This window comes from Polyodon spathula, chromosome 1 (genome assembly GCF_017654505.1).
Source record: "Polyodon spathula isolate WHYD16114869_AA chromosome 1, ASM1765450v1, whole genome shotgun sequence".
Lineage (NCBI taxonomy): Eukaryota > Metazoa > Chordata > Actinopteri > Acipenseriformes > Polyodontidae > Polyodon > Polyodon spathula.
The window spans coordinates 70,432,979-70,455,894 of record NC_054534.1 but is presented as its reverse complement, the minus strand read 5'-3'; the positions used below and the strand labels follow the sequence as shown (position 1 = coordinate 70,455,894).

Below are 22,916 nucleotides of genomic sequence, written 5' to 3'. Positions count from 1 at the left end.
TCTTTATTTCCATACAATTATTAGCAGATTTTTACCCCACAATGCAAGATTTCTTAAATCATATCTCAAGCTTTACTCAAACACTGCTAAATGGATCAACCCATAACCACATGGAGGCAATATGGTATTTTTGAACAATAAGAACAAATATGACAATATTTAGTCATAAAAACACCCAGTCAACCTTACCTCCAGAAAGCTCTTACAACCTTCCTTTTGTAAAGTTACTTAATGCTGAAAATCACTTGACAAAGGAGTGCAAAAGACCAGCAACGTTATTTCACTTGACAAGCTTTATTCAACTGCGACCAAAATACACATCTGTGTTTTGAAGAATATGAACAGCAGCATGTATTTTTTAGAAAGAATTCAAGTATTGCATTTCAAAAATGATGAATGGGGCGTGTTTATTTTTTGAGCTTCTTCTGTGCAGCTTTCTTCTTCACCATCTGGAGACGTTTCATGGCATTGAGCTGAGACTCCTGGGAAGTTGGAACTTTACCAGCATCTGCTGCTGCTTTTGCGCCTCCATTGTTACTGGTACTTCCAGCTGCCCCATTGCCCCCATTTCCACAGCTGGCCTGGATAGAACTTGCCGCACTGCTGCCACTGGACCCCGGCGAACCAACCTTACTCACATTGTCGCTACTTGATGATCGGTTCAGGCCTGGCTTCCCAAGGGTCAGTGGAGGAGGTGGTTTGAGGGGGGATGGGCTAGCGCCGTTATTGTTGTTTCCACCACTGCCAACAGCAATTTTGGATCCAAGTCCTGATTTAGTACTTGCCAGTCCTGACAGACCCACTGGTTTCTGGCTAGCTAATGAAGCAGTCGCTTTCCCACTAGTGCTCTGTGTGGGCGCTCCAAGTTTAGTGCTAGTAGGACCCGTTGTAGATGTCTTGGCAGCAAAGGCAGCCCATCCAGTCAAGCCAGTAGCGGATGACAAAGAGACACTGGCACTTGAGGTGTTCCCTGAAACTGTTGTGGACGCCTGAAACAAACAAAATTACATTTATTTATGTAAGGGTGAACAACACTTTGTTTAACAGTGGTTTTTCAGATGAGATCAAAAATAAAAAAAGTCAGCCAAAAGTTACACATATTAACACAAGCCTTCAGGAGTGCTATTAATTTGAGAAAAAAAATCAAAAAGTGACAAGCTCCAAAATCAAAATCAGCCCAATCCCTATAAAAAAAAAATTAAAGGATTCTGTACAATGTCTTAACTCCATTCATAGCCTACAATTTTACCATATTCTAGTCTGCTTAGCTTGAGAGGTACTATATCTTAAGTGTACACTTCCAACAACAAAGCCATTTTTAAATACTGCCAAACTGAATTGGCATAAAGTCTATTGGCATTACTTATTACACACCACTTGCTTGTTAGCCTACATTTAAAATAAATAAATAAACTGTGTTGCAAAATAGAGCAAAAACAAGTTTTAACTCATCTTACCTGCAATAGCAGGGTTTGTCATCTCCATACATTTGCTAAATCTCCTTTTGTCAAAAGCAAAACTACAGCAGTCTGCTTGCTTGAGAGCTTACACAGTTCAGATTGTCACTGTGAAAGATCTATCTTTCACATTAGTAAGTGTTCTGCTTTTCTTTATAGACTGATTCTGGGAGGCCATTGGACAAGAAGATTAAAATCGTGCCTGTTTCTATAGTAAGATATTTTGAATTTATGATTATTTTATTACTTGCCTACCGAAAAATAAACTCCTCTGTAAGGCTCAAAAAATAAATAAATAAATAAATAAGGACTCAGTTAATTTACTCTGGCAAGATACTTAAGCAATAGTTCTAGTACTGTACTTCAAAGTGAAAGCCACAATGGTGAATGAGAAATACATATGAACCAAATTACTCTCAGTAGCAACTACAGATCTCGGAAGTGCACAGTGCGTTGGCTCTAACCTTAACTTCTGTCCTCTTAAATGCCTGGAATGTGGTGGTTGTTTCCAGTTTGGGTTTGACCTCAGGTTTCTTGACCAAAGTATCCTTTACGACAGGAGCTGCTGAAGCAACAGCCGGCACAGGCTTTTGTGTAGGTTTTTGGGTCTTCTGTGCCTGCAAGTAACAGGAATCAAAAAGATGTGGAAACCTCACAGGTGCGTTGAAAAGGCAATTCACGTCTACAGCACACTTATTAGTAAATAAAAAATGAGTGATAGTCTCCAGACATATGACCTCAATAATCACGTGCTCACTGCATATGCATGTGTACTTTTACCTTTTTGAGCTTTTGTTAGTAAAATGGTAAGACGAAAAGCAGCGTGTGCGAGTTTTTTGATCATTGTGTGTTCTTTATTTCCTTTGTTACCTATTAAAATGACATATAAAAGGTGAATTTTACACATTCATGACCTGAGCGAGGCAAGCGTTATGAAAAGGAAAAGAAATTCCCTACCCTGTATTTCAATGCGAGTGTCAACAGTGCTGCCGAGATAGCGTTGAAAAACGTAAGGCAAATGTTTTGCTTTTTGTGTCTCTCACCTCGCCTAGGTCGTCCGTGTAAAAATTTGTGCTGGCACGAACAAGGGATATTCACTCATAATTTAAATATTCTTTCGGATATTCGTTTTTCAAAAAGTAATAAATGCCATTAGATTGCTCTGAACGCAGGCAGAGACAGCACAGCAGCAGGGGCAGGGGACGTTGTTGTGCCCCCTCTGTGTGTGCCTTTATTTTACAGCAAGAACTTACAATATGTAACACGTTAAAATAGAAAAACATCCCAGGAGTAAAGAATAAGTTGCGTAGGACTTTTTACCCCAGTGAATTAACTACAAAACAAAGGATGCCAAACAGCAGTTCAAGTTGAATGTTGGTTTGTTTATTCGCGTGCACAATCTGGTTTGTTTACTTTTTGCTGTCTAAAACTTTTAAATAGAGGTTCAAAAGCTGCTGTGTTGATTCTGTGTTTTTATTATATATATATATATATATATATATATATATATATATATATATATATATATATATATATATATATATATATATATATATATATATATATTATATATATTAATCTCACATATCACATGGAGATCATTTTCATTTGCTATTTTTTGAAACTGTAGCGCAAATTCTGATGAGACAGTAAATAGTGAAGGTGTTTTTGTCATTTGTAGCGAATACATGTCAAAAAATGTTTGTTCAAATATTCAGATATTTGTCCCAGCACTAGCAAAAAAAAAATCCTCCTTAACATAGGTGAATATGCCGGATTTCAGCACTTTGGAGCTGTTTGTTATTGGCTGGTCTTGCTTTCTTCTGCTGGCCTGGAGCAGTTATTCTGATTAATCAAGCTGACCACGATTGACAGCTCCACTCTCCATACAATACTGATGGTGTTTCCATGGTGATGAAATCTGGCACTTTCACTCTGGTTACATGTCGAAATTCTCAGCAATTACTCCGATAAAGTCAAAGTACTGTGTGCAACTGCTGACACAAACCTAGAAGCTGCACTAAGGTGTGCTCTGTGATAATTTCATGCCAGAATTCCAAATGCATACGCCAAGTGAAAGAGAAAGAATGCAAAGTTTCACACTGTGGTGGTAGGTTTGTGAAGTAGATGTTTGTTTAGTAAATATACAGGTAAACATAAGCCCCTTTCACACTGGTGTTCCCACCCAGGTCCAGACCCAGGTTCTGGCTTTCTGATGAAAGAGTGGCCACATAAACATTTCTGCTTCCAGGGCATTGCGTATGCGCATTGTGTACTTGCTTCTGTCATCCAGGTCAACCCTGCTTCTTCAAAAAGCAGTGTGAAATCGTGTAGCCTGATTGTGTGACACTGGATTGCGACCCAGGTAGGTTCAGACCTGGGTAGAGCATGCTACTGTAAAAGTGTCTACAGACGTGTGTTAAAAAAACGCATTGTTGATTTTACCAATAACTTGTTACCCCTGTTTGAACACCTGGTTTGTGCTATATATAAAGTGTTGAAGTACATTTACAGTACCTGTATTGTGCACATGGCTAAAACGGTGTAGCTGTAGCCACAACTGTAGCTAGTCAGTGATTTCTATTGTACTAACACTGATCTAAATAAAATTGATCAAAACCATAAAATAGTAAATGTTTAAATTAGTAAATAGTTAAATTATAAACAATACGTAACTAAATTGTTGCCAAATCATACAGTTTTCAATGACAGTTTTGGAATTCAACATGCTGCAAGTATTGCTATTTGTCCTTTGCTGCCACCTGGCTTTTAAAAGTGGTATCATTACTTTTGTGAGTTATTGTACTCATTCATATTTTAATAAATACATCCTGCAATTGTGTACACGTGCTGTATTTGTGAGGATTCGTTGAGAAATACATTAAAACACAGAATGTTATAATTTACAAATTTAGGAGAAAAATGACAAAACTTTTTTAGTTGTCCTTGCAAGGTGATCACAACTTAATCTTTCTTTATAATAAGGTAGGTTTTTCTTTTCTTTTTTTTTTGTTTAAATTGGCTTGTTTTACATAAATAATTTCTACAAGAAAGGGCCTGTACTGCAGTCAGTCATTACATTTCTTACCATGCGTTTCATTTGCCTGGTACAGCGGGCGCAATACCAAACCAGGCGTGGGTCATTCACATCCTTGTCTGTCACCTGTGGCTTGTGACAGTCCTGGTGGTAGAGGTTATGGCATTCTTGGCATTCTACAAGTTGGTTCACTGAGGTCACCGTCATCTGCCTGCAAAAACATTTGGAGCAAAAAAAAAAAGGAATAACAAGGAAAATGTGCAATATTTTGAAGCAAGCTCAAAGGCAATGGCACATTTTCTTACAGTTCAAGTATAAAATTAGCAGAAAAAAAGTACTTAGTATTGTTGCCATCTGTACTGAGTTTACTGATCTACAAACTTCTTCTTCTGTATTATATCTGGTATGCGTTTTGTCTTCTACAGAACTTGAAACATATGTAACAGTGCTCTATGGTGTGACGCTCTACAGTAATGGATTATGTTGTACCGAGAAGATGTCATAAACATTTGAAAAACTTGCCATCTTGCCTATTATATAAGGCATGCTTGACACTCAACACTGTTGTCTTGCATCTCTTAGCAGATTTAAAATTAAGACATAAACATACCGACACACCACACATGCTAAACCCATTTCCATGGCAAAATCATCAGCACTGGTTTCATCAAAGCTGGAGAGGTCTGGCATGGGAATGTCCTTGCTGGTCTGAACTGTAATGGGAGAGGAACGATTCTCCTGTTTTTCCAACCGGGGCTTCTTTGGTAAGTCAGCTCCATCACCTGGGTCCACCTTAACCTGTGGAAACAGATTAAAGTGTTGATGAGAAGAACATTTTAGCTTACAGCCCACTATAGCACAGCAACTGAAAATGGAGGATGTTTAAGTTCATGAAGACAATCAGATTTTATAGCAAGCCGCAACAAATGTAAAAAATAAATAAAAAGTGAAAAAATGTAAACTTTGTTTAAACTGGTATGTCCCAGACAACATGATAAAAAAGCAACAAAAAGCAACAATACAGCAATGCATTTTTCCTACAAGTAATGGATACCTTTTCAGATGACCTCTTCTCAGTTTCCTTCTTTGATTTTTCAGAACCACTTGTTTTTCCATTGTTGCTACCCGAAGAGGAAGATTTCAATTCCTTGCTTGAACTTTTTGAGACCGACACCTTTGAAACTTCTACTTCCTATGGAAAAATTAACCGCATGTCAATATCAGTAATAACAACAAAAAAGCAATAAAGGGTTTAAATGAAAACACAGTATAACATGTCTACTTTAGTATTACTTTCTGAAACAACTTCCTGTGTAACCTGTCTACTGGCACCCTTTGCACAGCACAGAGCTGCAGTAAACCTTATCGCATTCAAAAGAGCATTACCTTTTGAGTCGGCCGGTAGTTTGAGTCGCCCCCTCTTGCTAAAGACTCATCTAGAAGTGCCTTTAGCTTTTCTGCAGAATCTTTACTTTTTGAGTGGAGATAGCCCAGGCCTTTCAGAAAAATAGGATCCAGCTCCCAACTTACTGCTGCTGCCATGATCTCTATCAGCTGTAACAATACAGAATACAAATGAGCCTATCACACTACAGATTGACCCGCTCTGTGACTTCTTTTATAAATATATATATATATATATATATATATATATATATATATATATATATATATATATACATATATATCTAATTAATTAATTCATTCAGTAGAGTAGATTTTGAATGGCCACGGCGTATCGGACTCCAAGGTTAATGTTTAAAGACAACTATGGCGTTTTCGGGAGGACGAAATGCCCTACTGCAATAAAAATGACATGTAACTTTCCATGGATAAAGATTTACCTGTACAGACAGCCGTTTAATAAATATTTACAACTGAATACAATGGAATCCCCTACATATTTGTTTAATGGTCTTATGAAAGTGACATGAAAATAGCTGTACAACCCTGAAAGAGTCTACATTACACCGACCTTCTACCATTATTTTTCTGACAATTACGTTAATACAAGGGTGCAAGTGTGTATTTCTGGAACCAATTTTCTCTTTCGGTTAAAAAAAAAAAAAAAAAAAAAAAAAGTAAACCAGGAACGATTAAGTACCTTTCCTAAGCAATCTGGCAGACTGCTGCAGCCTTGCATTTACTTTAAATGTGTTAGTTTTGTTTTATCTACTTTGGATGTTGTTACAGTTCGGAAGATCTAGCTTGCTACCGATTAGCATACCCATACTATTAATGTTATCTACTTTCTGCGTATGTAATAAGGGCTTACGAATAAATCGCTTTTTAGATTAATACATACCTTTACATGTATTTGTGTGTTGCAACAACAACGATAATAATAATAATACAAACAATCGTCTGTTTAAGTTACATAATAACTTGATTTATTAATAGTGCTACCGCTGATCTGGCTTCTGCATAGCTGACATAGCTCGTCCGGAAATTAACACCGGCAGAAACATACAACGCTTTTCTTGACTTTATCGAATTTAGTTTAACAACACGTTTGTTGTGTACAAATAAAGTAACATACTTCTGCAACTCAATGTAACTGCGTTTGTCTGACACAACAGTTCTCAAACAACAGAGGTATTGTTAAAAATAAGAAATGAAACGCAGTAATGTGATTGCGTATGGAAGCACGGCTGGATATGCTTGTAACACGAAGAGGAAGTGGTTTGAAACAGCGAAGAGTACTAGTAGTGTATTGCAAGTAATGGAAATGTATAACCCACCAAACGCTTTTATTTAGCAATGAACCACCAGGCATGGCGAAATAGTTTATTGAATGATATGTTACTTTGTTCTGTAGTCGCTTTCACTATAAAAAGAAAGAAAGAAAACAAATGTCGCGACTAGCAACTTTGCACAAAAAAGACCGCGTTGTCCACCACCTGAGAACCGTTTAACAATTCGTGAGATTAATTTCTGTCTCACCTAAACACTGATTAGTGCAGATATTGTTTATTAAATACATCTTTCATGTGACCCTTTTGAAAAGCCCTAATTGTTATGCTACATTTGACAGACACACGTAACATTTCATGACTTCTATAGCCTGCACATGTCGGGTAAAACAAGGTATCTTCACGTTATCGGCCCATGCCGTAAAATAATCCAGTTAAACATTTGTACGCAATTCGTTGTTGTTTCTAACATCTCAATTACACCGTGTAACAATTATTTATTTATTTTTTGTTCCTGGGTAGTAAGTGTTATTTCCTAATTGCTTATGCCTCAAAAGTATAGAAAATGGCTATTATTCCCCACAAGCTTTGCTTTTGTGACCAGGACAGTGATATTTCAAACTATCACTATTTCCAATGGGAAAATGGGCAAATGTGTGTCTTACGACTTAACTGCTAAATTGGGATTATATGCATCCAGTATAATCGTAAATCTCAAAAAACTACTCACTTCTAAATCTTTTGTAGTCATTTTTGTATTACTTTAGTATAAATACATGTTAATTTTGATTCATATGTTGTTTTTTTCTGACTTTATGTGAACGAAAAGACACACAGTTGCCCGTTTTCCCATTGGAAATAGTGATATTTTGAAATATCACTGTCCTGGTCACAAAAGCTAAGTTTGTGGGGAATAATAGCCATTTTCTATACTTTTGAGGCATAAGCAATTAGGAAATAACATTTACTACCCAGGAACAAAAATTGTGTTACATAGTGTTATCACATAGTGTGTGTGTCGGCAGGTGGCCAAAAAAAGAAATATAGGAAGGCAGAAAAAAAGCAGAGGTCCCCTTAAACCCCTAGCAGCAGAATCTTTTGTATTCTGACTGAACATTCGTCTTTATTTATTTGGCAGATGCCTTTATCCAAGGTGACTTACAAGTGTTACAGGGCAGTACTGTACAGGTTTACAATGCAAGGTAAATACTTAAATTACAGCACGTTATATCTACAATTACACATTAGTAGTGCAATACTATTTCCTTCTCCACTGCTGATTTCTCTATTCCGCTTGAATCCACCAAGAACCTTGGTGTCACCCTTGACCCCTCCCTCTTCTACTCTCATCACATCTCTACTCTGGCACACTCCTGTCGCTTCTTCCTCAGAATTCGTAGAATTCTTCCTCAACGACTACTCCACAGAGCTCCTAGTTCAGTCACTGGTACTGCCCCGCCTTGATTACTGCAACTCCCTCTTGTCAGGCCTTCCTACCTCTGCTATCCATCTGCTCCAGCTCACCCAAAACTCTGCTGCCCGTCTTGTTTTTTCCCTTCCTTGTTTCTACCATGCTACACTGCTGCTCCGCTCTTTGCATTGGCATCCAATTCAAAACTCTTGTATTCGCCTATCGCTGCCTTGACCTTTCTGCTTATTTTGCATGTAAACCAAAATAAAAGGAAAATATTTGCTTGTTTTAGAGATTTTTAAAAAGCTTTTGACTCAATTTGGCATGAAGGCTTATTTTACAAACTTATCTAAAGTGGTGTAGGGGGTAAAGTATATGACGTCACAAAAAATAAATACAGGGTTAAGATAGGCAATAAAATAACAGAATTTTTCTCACAAGGAAGGGGAGTGAGACAGGGCTGCAGTCTGAGCCCAACACTGTTTAACATTTACATCAATGAGTTGGCCACAGTGTTGGAGCGGTCTGCAGCCCCTGGCCTCACTCTACATGACACTGAAGTTAAATTCCTGCTCTAAGCAAATGACATGGTCCTGTTGTCACCCACTGAACAGGGTCTGCAGCAGAGCCTGTCACCGCTAGAGCAGCATTGTCAGACCTGGGCCCTGGCAGTAAACATCAATAAAACCAGAGTCATGATATTCCAGAATCACCCTTAGCAAAAACACTTTAGAACACTGCACACACTACACCTATCTAGGCCTAAAAATCAGCACATCAAGGAGTTTCAGCCTGGCAGTGAATGCACTAAAAGAAAAAGCACGCAGGACATTTTATGCTACTAAGAGAAAAATAATTCATATAAAGATCCCAATTAAAATTTGGCTAAAAAATTTGGAAAGTGTCAAACCCATTGCCCTGTATGGCAGTAAAGTATGGGGTCTGCACACAGAACAGGATTTTACAAAATGGGACAAGCACCCAACAGAATCCTTGCATACAGAGTTTTGCAAAAGTATCAAAGAAAAACTCCAAACAATGCATGCAGGCCTGAAGTAGGCCAATACCCACTATTGATTAATATCCCAAAAAGAGCAATTAAATTTTGGCTCCATCTAAAAAATAGTAACATAAACTCTTACCACCATAAAGCCCTGCAATACCAAGAGCAGAACCCAGAGAAGAGTCCCCTCAGCCAGCTGGTCCTGAAGCTCACTGCACTAACCCACACTAACACCAACCAGCTTCAGAACAGTACCACTCTAACACATACAATCAGAGTAAACCAAATTATAGAACAAAACAAACAAGAATGCCTTATTCATTGGGACAGACACACTAAAACACAAAGTAAATTGGAATGCTATAATGCCCAAAAAGACATTAAATCCTGGCTGAATACCTGACCAGGTTGAAAGACAGTAAACAGAGACAGACCTTAACAAAGTACAGGCTCAATGTGCACAGCCTGGCCATCGAAACCGGCTGAGACAGGCAGACAAAGAAGACAAGCTGTGTGCTCACTGTTCTCTCAACCAGGTCGAGACAGAGTTACACTTTCTAATACAGTGCTCCAGATATAATCCATTAAGGGAAGCAATTCCCAGACCAGCCAGAACATGAAAAACACTTCCCTTCCCTTCGACAGGTCTCTAATCCTGCATTTCAGTTCTCTTCTTCTCTCTCTCTCTCTCTCTCTCTCTCTCTCTCTCTCTCTCTCTCTCTCTCTCCCCCACGCTCCCTGGACATCGCCTGGACTCCGTCTGTTGATCGCTGCTGCCTCCCGCGGACCTGAGAGAAGAAAACGGAGCAAAGGAAAGAGGCAGTCAGGAACTGACATGCCCAAAGGTTCTATAATGGATAATTTGATAATAGATAAATTGCAAAGCATATGACATGGTTTATTTAGATTTCCAGAAAGCTTTGACAAAGTCCCACATAAAAGATTCATTCTCAAACTGAACACAGCTGGGATTCAAGGAAACACCTGTACATGGATTAGGGAGTGGTTAACATGTAGAAAACAGAAAGTACTGATTAGAGGACAAACCTCAGAATGGAGTGAGGTAACCAGTGGAGTACCAGTATTCCTAATCTACATTAATGCTACATTATGCTATTCCTAATCTACATTAATGATTTAGATTCTGGTATAGTAAGCAAACTTGTTAAATTTGCAGATGACACAAAAATAGGAGGAGTGGCAAACACTGTTGCAGCAGCAAAGGCCATTCAAAATGATCTAGACAAGATTCAGAACTGGGCAGACACATGGCAAATGACATTTAAAACAACTGTAAGGTACTGCATGCAGGAAATAAAAATGTGCATTTTAAATATTATACAATATAATATCACCTCACTACAAAAAGGATATTGCTGCTCTAGAAATAGTGCAAAGAAGAGCGACCAGAATTTTTCTTGGTTTAAAATGCATTTCACATGCAGACAGGCTAAAAGAATTTAATCTATTCAGTCTTGAACAAAGAAGACAATGCAGCGAACTAATTCAAACATACAAAATTCTAAAAGGTATTGACAATGTCGACCCAAGGGACTTTTTTGACCTGATAAAAGAAACAAGGACCAGGTGTCACAAATGGAGATTAGACAAAGGGGCATTCAGAATAGAAAATAGGAAGCACTTTTTTACACAGAGAATCGTGAGGGTTTGGAACCAACTCCCCAGTAATGTTGTTGAAGCTGACACCCTGGGATCCTTCAAGAAGCTGCTTGATGAGATTCTGGGGTCAATAAGCTACTAACAACTAAATGAGCAAGATGGGCCGAATGGCCTCCTCTTGTTTGTAAACTTTCTTATGTTCTTATGTTCTGGTCACTTCCCTTCGGTCAGTTTTTCACAGATTGTTTCTCTCCTCTCCTCTCCTCTCCTCTCCTCTCTCTCTCTCCTTCTCCCACCGTGCTCCCCGGACCTCGCACCGATATCGTCTGCCGCCACCGGACCCGACCTGGAAGCTGGACTCCAGACCCGAAGGCAAGGCAGGTAAACCACTGGAGGCCTCAAGCAAACTTTGACAGGGATGTAGGGTGGTGGCCAATACAGGTAAGTAATACAGACAAAACAGTTAGCATGAACTTGACGATTAATTGTCCTTTCCCCTCTTCCAGAGATCAAGGAAAACAATCCACCCCCTATCAAGGATCCGTGGCAGCCCAAACATCTTGGACCAACACTGGGACCCAAAACAGTTACACCCATCCCTTGCTCTCCCTTCCTACACACACACACATACACCCCCTCCTCGTCCTCATCGTCCTTGTCCTCGTCCTCGTCCTCGTTGTCGTTCTTTCTGTCTTCCATGTTCCAGTTCTGCTCTCAAATCCAGCCCCATATATAGTCCTGCCTGGACCACCATTGGCTGTGGCAGGACTTCCTGTTGATGGGACAAAAGTGCTGTACCCATCAGTCAGCCACAACACACATAAAACCAGCTGGCGATTGAGATAAGAGATTACAATTAAAAAAAAAAAAACAAACAAACAACAATACATAAAATCCATATATAATTCGTCACATGTGACATTGTTTCTGTTTTATTTACTTAATGTAACATTTGCATATGTTTTAAATGTTAATTATAAAGATGGAATCTTCCCATCATTGCTTTGGCAATACTTCTAAATATCAATCATGCCAATAAAGCACTTGAAATTGAAATTGAAATTGAGAGAGAGAGAGCAGCCATCTTTGCCACACCCTGTCTTACAGTATTTTTTCAATTATTTTTTACAGAACTGGCTGCATTATCATTAAAGCAGCTCAAAAAATTAAGCATACCAATTCAAACAGCATAGAAGAATGTCTGTACTTGACAGTGTATGGTCAGAGTGAACAGACTGTACTTCTTCATACCACCACAGCTTAATTCCTCCTGTCCTACTGCGAGTCCAAGACTTTTCGAGTCTGCCTGCTTTCTGCCATCACTTTAGCTGATGAGGGGCCATCATGGAGGCATCAGCTGCCCGAGGGCATGGATTTCAGAATGATGTCCACACAGGAGTTGCCCTAGGTTATAAGGAGCTGCCGCCTGTTTGCAGTGGTGGAAGAGGGGGGTAGGTACTGTCGTGCCAGCCTGGCGGTCATACTGAGACACATAATTAAGAGGACTCTTGAGGCAGACCCTTGGCTTTAAGAAGACCTGCTTAGGTCTGCATTGAAGTAAGTCTACATGTACTGTAGTTCCTCCTAAAATAATTATTTTAAACAAATAATCCCTAAGGCTTTAAAACGTAGGCATATTTGCATTTGCTAAATTTTTCAGGCTCATTTTTGTTCTTAACAATGTTCCACAGTTCTTTAACTGTTCATCCAAAATATAATTTCTCTCACATTACAGGTGCATTGTTTGAGTTCCTTCTTGATCAGATCGACAGATGGTTACACAAGAATTCCACAGTTTACATCATTTTAAAATGTACTATATTACAAGATTGCCTGTGGTCTACATTTGGTCCAGTGCTTTTAATTAAGCCAAGGATGGCTTAATCACTTCTACGCAATGGGAATCCTTTTTTTTTAACCATTAATGTTTTTTTTTTTTTTTTTTTTTTTTCTGTTATCAGTTTTACAGTATAATAATACCATTACAATAAAGTATCAATTCAGCTGCAAGTATAAATGTATATTATATTAGTCAGTAAATATAAATTTGTATTTCAAATTTGTGTGTAGTAATAAACTCACACTGCTGAGTTTTAATTATACCATGATAAGTATATAGCATATTAAATATTTTTTTTCAAAATAAATTTAAAATGACACTGCGTGCTGAGTTACCGAACCTTGGGTAATGCAGCATTAAGTGGTGTTAGGTGATGCGAGTTAGGAGAAAGGGTTAACCTGGGTATGCCTTTCCCTGCAGGTGAGTGAGTGGACCAGGCTATGTGAGCTTAGCATCCTCTGTGCGGTGGAAGACTTCTGCAGGCAGCCAGAGCTCCTTCCGTCAGAGATCCCCATTGCACTCCTGCACCTAGAGAAGAAGGTTAGGGAGCCTGTCAGGGTCCATAATGATGATAACATCTGAAGGCAGAAGCTGCAGCAGATGAAAGGCATGCCAAAGGCAGGTCATGAGGGTGGTTCAGTAGAGAGTAACCGAGATCAGCTGGAGTTCCAAGCTGTCTGTGGAGATAATAGTCTGCTGCCACCAGGTGGCACCCTCAGATCAGGAAAGTGAAAACCAGTGAGCTGCCACCTTTGGAGCATATGTTTGCAGAGGGGCTGTACTTCACTCTCACTGATGTTGTCCTATTTACCTTGCCTTCATCAATTTATTGTAAGTTAATGTTAAGGTCATCCCATCCTTTTCTAAAAAACTAGCTAAATTAATATTGAGCAATGAACAATGAGGGGTGCTTGGAAAGCAATTGTATGGTTTATCTCACATCCAGTCACATCAATATGCAGCTTCAGACATATGTAACAGCACTGAAACAAACGCTTAGATAAACCTATATGGGGATTTAAAGACCAGCCTCTTTTATTATCCTCCTTGGAAGCGGTTTTACAAACGTCACATTCTATATATCTGGAGAACTGCTTCTCCAATTGTCATGAAACTTGGTATTAATACCTGTTTAATACCTTGGTATTATATCCCCAGAATCTGGTACTCATTACCTTAAGTTATGCTAAAGTGTCATGTTAAACCGGTTTCACAGAAGTTGAGCAGTTGTATGTGATATATAGATGTACGTATGTATAGACAGAAGGACTCCCATATACCCCACTGTCACAACATACTGAAAACAGCATTCAATAACAAAGGGACAGGGCACTACTTTGACTTAAGTCCTGCCTCCCACAGTCAATTTAGACATGTTGAACAGATTCATTGATGAATATGGGTACATCTTTGCATTGAAACGTATTATTGAGAATTCAATTTATCAAAAGATGATAGATCTAAATATCACCATCATTTAAATCATTCAAAAGAAGGAGGCCAACATCTCTAACCACATGTTTGAGTCTCTTAGGTGTATTTCTGTCTTTTAAGACAGTTAAATGCTAGGTTTGGTCTTCATTTCATATTGAACCGGTGACAGTATTTATTAAGATCAATTGATTAGACCCCTTTATAAGCAATGATGTAATTCTGTAAGCTGTAGCCACATGTTTGGCTTTTTATAATTGGTGCTATCAATCTAGAGGCCACTGGTCAGGTTTACTAAACTTTTTGTTTTAATCTGCAGATATAGTAGCAGAAGAATAAACTGGTTTGTGATTAACACGAATTTAAAGGTGTTCTATGGAAGAAAATAGTAAACCAATATCTAGGTATCACAGGGATGGAAATAAGACTTGTATTGCATAGAAGTTTCACCCATTCAAAATTTTATTATAAGCTTCATTAGCCACGGTGTACAGGTAACAAAGTTCATGTGTCTTACTATACTAGTATAACCAAGAATGGCTCAAACTGCTATGCAATAGGAGTCTTCTTTCCATCCTTTTATAATAGTTTAGTATAAAACTGAACATGACTATGGGACACTGCATTCTGATGCTGTTAATCATTTTTTGGCACATACAACTGGGGAATGTTAGTTCAGTCTTCTATGTATGCGTATGCTTAGATACTGTACGTGAATTTATTTGGTCTAACATGATCAGCTTAAGTGATGTCAGCATGGAACAGAGTTAACAAATGTAAAATTCCTGTATCCACCCTTATGCTTCAAAGAATGTAGGAATGTGGAAACTATCACTGTCAAGCCCAATTGAGATGCATTGTCTTGCAAACGAGGCATAATGTGAGCATGCCATAAGAAAAACTTAGTTTCTGTTTGCTTGGTAAAAGCCCTGTGCTCACAATGAGGCACATTGGGCTTGACACAGCTACAACTGCGTTCTATACTGATGTCTGAAAAATAAGCATGATTGTAAAGGTTAAAATCTAATAAAATCAAAGTCAAGCTGTTTCCTCTAACACACCAACTTAAGTCCCCTGGCATTTCAAATTGAAAGGACCTTCAGAATTAATATTTTATGGAGTAATCTCATATACTGTCATTTATATACCTCAGTATATACGATATTATCTGTTTTGTATGTACCATAATTACTGTTGATTCAAAGTGTCAAAGGATTCTAGTTAGTAATGCCAAAACTAAGAAACCATAAAGTCAAAAATATGCCTATTGTGTGAGGAGGAGCAACTGTGCACAAAAAAGGAATAATAGAATAAGGTGACTGTAAAGGCACTACAGTCATGTTTGGGATGCATCTTTTCCATAGACTGGTAGGTAGATGAAATTTGCCTGCATCAGGGTATTTGACTATTTGCTGTGAACAAGACTAAACATTTTCTAAGCCTCTTAAGCCATTTAGTATGCTAGCATGTCAAAAATGCATTTAGATATTGTTGTTTGAATTTGTTATTGCTCCTGTGTTTGCATGACTTAATGCCTTAGTGCCGGCCATTGATAGAAACTCATTCAGTGTTAGCTTAGCAACTAACCACCTTGATCTGCATACCGATTGCGGGCATGCTGGCACTTTGAATTGCTGAGCAAAACCAAAATGTCTGGAGGTGAGGTATGGGACATATTTAAATATCTGAAAGAGCTGCACTTGATTGGGAACCTGTTCTAGATTGTGAATGTAATAGGCCTATATTTCTTAAATGATTTTAGATAAATCTCAATTTATGACAGAAGCATAGCATCATAAAGTAAATGTACAGTATCTCATGTAAAATAATAGTAATTTAATGCTTTAGGAATAGCATAGTACCTTCCTTAGTTTGAAGATGAGAGGTTCCTCCACCTTGGTTGTAGTTTTCCCAGAAAAGGGTTTTAGTTTAAAAGCTTTGTCCAAACTTGCCTTGAGTGTCATTTGTGGTTCTATATTGCTCCAATATTGAGCTTTCATTTTTCTCTCTTTGCCTTTAATTGGCTTTGAGCTTGTCGGTAGAATACTGAGTCTATATAAGTAAATCCAAATCATATGACAATGTAACCTTTCAGCTCAGATTTATGAAAAATATGCTAACTCACTGTAGGCACCTGTGGCGGTCTCGCATTTGGTTAAGGCCCTTGAGAAGCTTTATTTCTCTTACAGATATTGTATTTTTTTTTAACTGTGTAAAGCGTCTTGATGTGCAGGTCTGCACATGATAAGCCTGCAACACCTGGAGATGCCAAGCCTGCACTGCCTGGGGATGCCAAGCCTGCAACACCTGGAGATGCCAAGCCTGCACTGCCTGGGGATGCCATACCTGCAGTGCCTAGGGCTGTAAAGCAGAGTCCTGCACGGGTCTGATTTTTACAACCCTTTCTGACCCGGACCAGCAACCCACTGCAACACTGTCTTCTTACCGCAACCTGCTATTTATCCTTTACCTACTGCCTGCTTCGACTGACTCTCTTACGCTCTCACATTGACACACAGATATATTTACTATTCTCCATAGATTGAGTTTATTGAGTTTATACAATAGGCTATACAGCGTGGTAGCTTTTTCTACTGGTCTGCATATATTTTAACATTGTAACATATTAACTATCTCTACTTACTTGACGATAAAATACCTGTCTATTCCTTTCGTGCCACCAGTTGAAAGGGAGCTACACCTGTGCTTTCGCAGAGGTGTACCAGTTTTGTGGCTGTTGTATACAAAAACATAGTGATCGGGTTTACAAGCAACGAATCAAACTATTATCCACTAAGTTACATGATATAAACCCTGTACTAGTTTCACCTCGTCCACAGGCATTTTTAATATCACCAAGCAGACGTGATAAAAGGATTATGTGACGTATCAAATAAGTGGCAACACCAAGAACATTGCTTAGTCAGCTGAGTCCTCCCTCGCTTTAGTGCAGGAAATACAAGTACATTTACCTTCTAGTACATTATTTGGGAAAGGGTTACAGACGAGTACGCTGAAAGGACAGAAAACGTTTTTGGTGATTCAAATTCAGACCGAGTCTGACCCGAAAATTAAGGTTTGCCTTTGCTGGAGGAGCCAGCCTTGCCTCTGTCAGCATTTCAGCTGACAGCATTGCCTCTGCCAGGTTTGCCGGTAGCAGCATATCCGCTGCCAGGATTTCCCCGGCTGGAAGAGCCAGCCTTGCCAATGTCGTTGATAATATTGTTGGTATTAATGAATGAGGGCTTCACACCATGGCCGCCCATAGGCCTACTAGTAGCTCCAGTCAGGGGCCAGGACCTGGAAGAAGGTTTTTGGGCCTTTAAGGGGGGAGGTAGCCTTTGAAGTCATGTGTGCTGTACCTAAGGGGGAGATGTGTGACGGGGTACACCCCGCCTGTCTGTCTGTTTTGGCCATTATGCCGTTTTTGTTCTGAAAAGTGTTTTGTTTAGATCTTTTATTATTATTATTATTTTTTTGTTATCAATTTTTTTATTATTTTAAGGGAAATATGACAATACAACAATGCAGTAGCCAACATCAATCCCATTTTCCATTTTTTTAGAAAGGAACATATTAAAAAACTCAAAACAAATGGCATTTAAAACTACTTACACTTTAATATGAGGCAAATAATATGAGACAAGGATAGCCAATAACACTGCATTTCAAGGTGTGATTTACTACAGCGTGCAATCTTTATGTCTAAACTAGATTGAGTTCGATTAATAGGTGGAAGTTAGTTAGGCAGTGAATAGTAAGCAAATATTATGCTCAAAGGCTTCGATAGAATGTTTTAATAAACCATAGTGTTTAATTGCTGTGCTTATGATTGACAGAATAATTGACAGAGAGTGATTCCTCAACTGGAAATCCATTCTTAGGTCGGCTAGGGTGTCCTCAGCTCACTGCGCATCAACAACCCCTGCAGCTGCCTGCCCAGAGAAGCATTGTTCTCCGATGCTGTAGCTCTGAGATGGCTGCATGGTGAGTCTGCAGCGTGAAAAGAAGTGGTCGGCTGACGGCACACGCTTCAGAGGACAGTCAGCTCGGGGGTGGTAGTGGTGAGCTGAACCTAAAAATAATTGGATATTTTAAATTGGGGGAAATACAAAAAATAATTGGTGACTACTAAATTAAAAAAAGAAAACAGTTAATATTTTCTATAGAAAACTATAATCTACATGTCTTTTTCTAGGAATTCACTTTTTTCCTTTTTTCTGGCAGCTTTCTTATAACATTCTAGCCCACTCTTAAGCTATTAACTGTTAACTTATATGTAACTTTTAAGAAAGTTGTCCAAATGTTACAAATATTTCTCTCTTGCTTTGTATTTAGGCAGCCATCTTGCAGATATAATCTACTTCATGTGTTACAGTACAAGAATTGTACAGTGTTATCTCTACAATACAGTACATATGTACATATATTGTACTATAACATGAGATTCCTGATGGTATAAAAAGGTTTATATAAAAATGTGGGCTCTGATGGCAGCCTATAAGATGGGTGTTGTTTCTGAGGCTTAGGATTCTGTTACATGCTTAGTATTTAACATGCATCCTCAATCTCCTTCCCATCGGATGGAGAAGGAAGCTCAAAGTATTTGTTCTAACAATGAAGGTTTCTGGGTCAGTTGTGTTGGGCTGGTTTTGGATTTCACAGTCAGTCTAGCATGTCTCCTCAGATGAATCTAGATGCAGTTGAAATGGAAAAGTGACTTTCTTTAATTGCAGATGGGTCATCACCGACTAGAGCAACAGGACTCCTCAGTTTAGGGTTTTCGTTATGTTGTGAAAGTTGTCAGCTTGCTTAATTGGAGGTGACATTTTGATGGATGAGTGTGCTTTGACTTTGAGTAGCTTTGTTTCAGGTTTCTCTTGGCCAGCAACCAGGCAGAATGGAGCGACTGCCTCTTCATCAGCTGTGGTACCTACGTATCATAGAGGTACCTGGAGTGTGCAGGGCGGCTGGCAGCTGTGGAATCCACTTCTTCAGCCTCCCAGTACAAGAACCTGCCTCCTGTTCAGAACCACAGAACCCTACCAATCACAAAGAGGAAAAGGTGGAAAGGCAGAGGCTCCTTTCATAAGTGAGCCAAGGCCCACTATGTCCAAACTGAAAGTAATTTTAATATTTATCATTGTTTCACAGTTTTGGTTTTGTGAAATATTTTCAAGTCAATGTTAAGTTTAAGTCAGCTTTGGACTGTGTTGTGACTTGTACCCTTTCAGGAAAGAACACAAATGTTATGATGCTATTACATGTGTCCCGGTATCAGACCCATTCACAGCTGTTGACCAAGCTTAGACTCAAGATCTGTAGTAGTCCAGTGGTCTTAACTATTCGGACTCCTTCCCATAACTTACTTAAGTATAATTTTCCTTTATCCGACTCCCTGCTGTTTAAACAAACATCTATGGTAGGAGTTCATAAAGAAGTAATTTAAAAGTAACATATACTGCAGGCCTCATAAATATGGTTTCCCCCACTTGTTTGGTGTGGACTTACCGATTCCCATGTCCCCAGATCAGACTGGATGCAGCTGTTGCGGATATTGTCCTATGTTGGGCAAACAAACCCACATTTGAAGCCAAGCCTACTGTAGCTCTGGCTCCGCAGTGACATCCTCCTCAATGGAGCTCTGTATGTCAAAATCTGCAAGAATATAACTTCTTGCACACTGCTCTGGTTAAATGTAGCTTGTTCATTCCTTGCATTAAGTGTTTGGTTTATTGTAAACCACCATTCATGTACTGTAGATGTGAGGCTTGTCATTTATAAGAACATAAGAAAGTTTACAAACAAGAGTAGGCTATTCAGCCCATCCTTCTTGTTTGGTTGTTAGTAGCTTATTGATCCCAGAATCTCATCAAGCAGCTTCTTGAAGGATCCCAGGATGTCAGCTTCAACAACAGTACAGGGGAGTTGGTTCCAGACCCTCACAATTCTCTATGTATAAAAGTGCCTTCTATTTTCTGTTCTGAATGCCCCTTTATTTAATATCCATTTGTGACTCCTGGTCCTTGTTTCTTTTTTTCAGGTCGAAAAAGTCCCTTGGGTCGACATTGGCAATACCTTTTTGAATTTAGAATCCTTGAATCAGATTGCCCCATAGTCTTCTTTGTTCAAGACTGAATAGATTCAATTCTTTAAGCATGTCTGCATATGACATGCCTTTTAAACCCAGAATAATTCTGGTTGCTCTTCTTTGCACTCTTTCTAGAGCAGCAATATCATTTTTATAGTGAGGTGACCAGAACTGAACACAATATTCTAGGTCTTTCTAATTCATTGTAAAGTTTTAACATTACTTCCCTTGATTTAAATTCAACACCTTTCACTATATATCCGAGCACCTTGTTGGCCTTTTTTGTAGCTTCCCCACATTGTCTAGAAGAAGACATTTCTGAGTCAACATAAACTCCAAGGTTTTTTCATAGATTCCTTTTTCAATTTCAGTAACCCTCTTATGATATTTATAATGCACAGTTGTATTTCCTGCATGCAGTACCTTATACTTTTCTCTATTAAATGTCATTTACCATATGTCTGCCCAGTTCTGAATGCTGTCTATACCTTTGCTGTTACAACAATTTTTGCTACTCTTGTTTTTTGTGTTGTCTAAACATTTAACAAGTTTGCTTACTATACCAGAATCTAAGTCATTAATATAGACTAGGAATAGCAGAGGACCTAATACTGATCCCTGTTTGGTACTCCACTGGTTACCTCGCTCCATTCTGAGGTTTCTCCTCTAATCAGTACTTTTTGTTTTCTACATGTTAACCACTCCCTAATCCATGTGCATGCATTTCCTTGAATCCCTACTGCATTCAGTTTGAGAATTAATCTTTTATGCAGGACTTTGTCAAAAGCTTTCTGGAAATATAAATAAACCATGTCATGTGCTTTGCAGTTATCCGTTGTCGATGTTGCATCCTCAAAAAAGTCAAGAAGGTTAGTTAGGCACAATCTCCCTTTCCTAAAACCATGCTGACAATCTCCCAGGATACTGTTACCATATAGGTAATTTTTCATTTTGGATCTTATTATAGTTTCCATAAGTTTACATATAATATAATTCATATAATTCCTTGAAGACACAGTAAGTCTTGACTTTCTGGTTGCAGGTCCTATCTGGGATACACATGCGCCAAACCCTCTATCCATCCCCACTTAAGCTCTGAAAATGTTTTTTTTTTTTTTCTTTTTTTTTCTGGATCTCAAATTGCAGCTGTATTCATGAAAGCTTGGGGCTATTGCTGAAATGTGCTGAATAGTAACTCATGGTAGGCACAGAAAGCATAGGTTTTCCAGACTGACTTTGTAGTTTTGTTCCATAACCCAGGACAGTGACATTGAGGCTATTTTCTGTCCACATCCTTGCTTGTCATGGTCTTCCAGCAGCTGTCATTTCTATAGATGGTAAGTACCAGTTTCTATCCCCGCTACAATAAAAATACCTTTACCCAAGTGTCTCTTCCAATAGAGGTCAGAGGCCACTCAGTCTAACCCATGCTATTGCCTGTCTATGTTAGTAACCTTTGCTCGGAGAGGCAGAACATTCTTATTTATCTACCCTCCAACATGGTCCTGTGTTTTAGTTATACTGCAGTTATGTTTTACATGAAACAGAGGTGATGGGTTTATAAGGTAACAAATGTCTTCAAAACGTAAAAACAATTTTTAAAATCATGCGGAGCACTATTCCCTTTTAAGAATATATGCATATTTACATATATAATAGAAAAATAGCAGACCCTCTCCATGATAGGCATTTTCCCTGTACAGCTGTAGCAATCTCAAGGTGCTTTACATACTGTGGCAGAGCAAAGCTCTGCCTTTTTTTAATTGGCAGGGATGGGGTTAATTTCCCCTACTTGCCTGGGTTTATTATGTTCAGGTGGCTGGGGTTGATTAGTTGATTAGGTTAATTAAAGATCAATCAGCGCCCAGCCACCTGACATAAAAGGAGACCTCTGCTTCTCATTTGGGAGGAGGGAGCTGAGGAAGCGGGTTTGGGTTTGGGTTTGGGGTTTGGGTTTGGGTTTGTTTGGGGTTTGGGGTTTGGGGTTTGGGGTTGGGGTTGGGGTTGGGGTTGGGGTTTGGGTTTGTAAATTTGAATCCAGTGAAGGCATTGCCCAGCCTGGAAACCTTGTTTTTGTAAGTTTGTTTTTGTATGGGGTTTTTTTTTTGTGTTTAAATCCCTTTATTTTGCCATTGTGCACTTTTGTTTTGTGTTATTTATAATAAAATTAGTATTTTTTTTGAACTGCAGACTGTCTCTGGGCCTCTATCCACTCGCCAGCCTGCCACACATACATATATGGAAAAGGTTAGATAAAAAAAAAAAAAAAAAAAAAAAAAAAATTCAGAATTACTTTAAAAGGTACTCAGCTGAACTCCCTACTATCAGCTGAT

At 38.7% G+C, this 22,916-nt stretch overlaps 1 protein-coding gene and 1 pseudogene across 1 annotated transcript; one reads left to right on the top strand and one right to left on the bottom strand.

The window, feature by feature from the left end:
- Positions 1–275: 275 nt before the first annotated feature.
- On the bottom strand, positions 276–6,989 carry LOC121321857 (integrator complex subunit 12-like). The gene is made up of 7 exons (XM_041261154.1): positions 6,800–6,989; positions 5,881–6,048; positions 5,549–5,686; positions 5,105–5,292; positions 4,546–4,705; positions 1,922–2,074; positions 276–989 (listed from the first exon to the last, which is right to left on the bottom strand). The coding sequence occupies exons 2-7, from the start codon at positions 6,034–6,036 to the stop codon at positions 408–410; spliced, it is 1,377 nt and encodes a 458-aa protein (XP_041117088.1). The 5' UTR covers positions 6,037–6,048; positions 6,800–6,989; the 3' UTR covers positions 276–407.
- A 5,576-nt stretch (positions 6,990–12,565) lies between these two features.
- LOC121323537 lies at positions 12,566–22,002 on the top strand (annotated as a pseudogene).
- Positions 22,003–22,916: the final 914 nt, after the last annotated feature.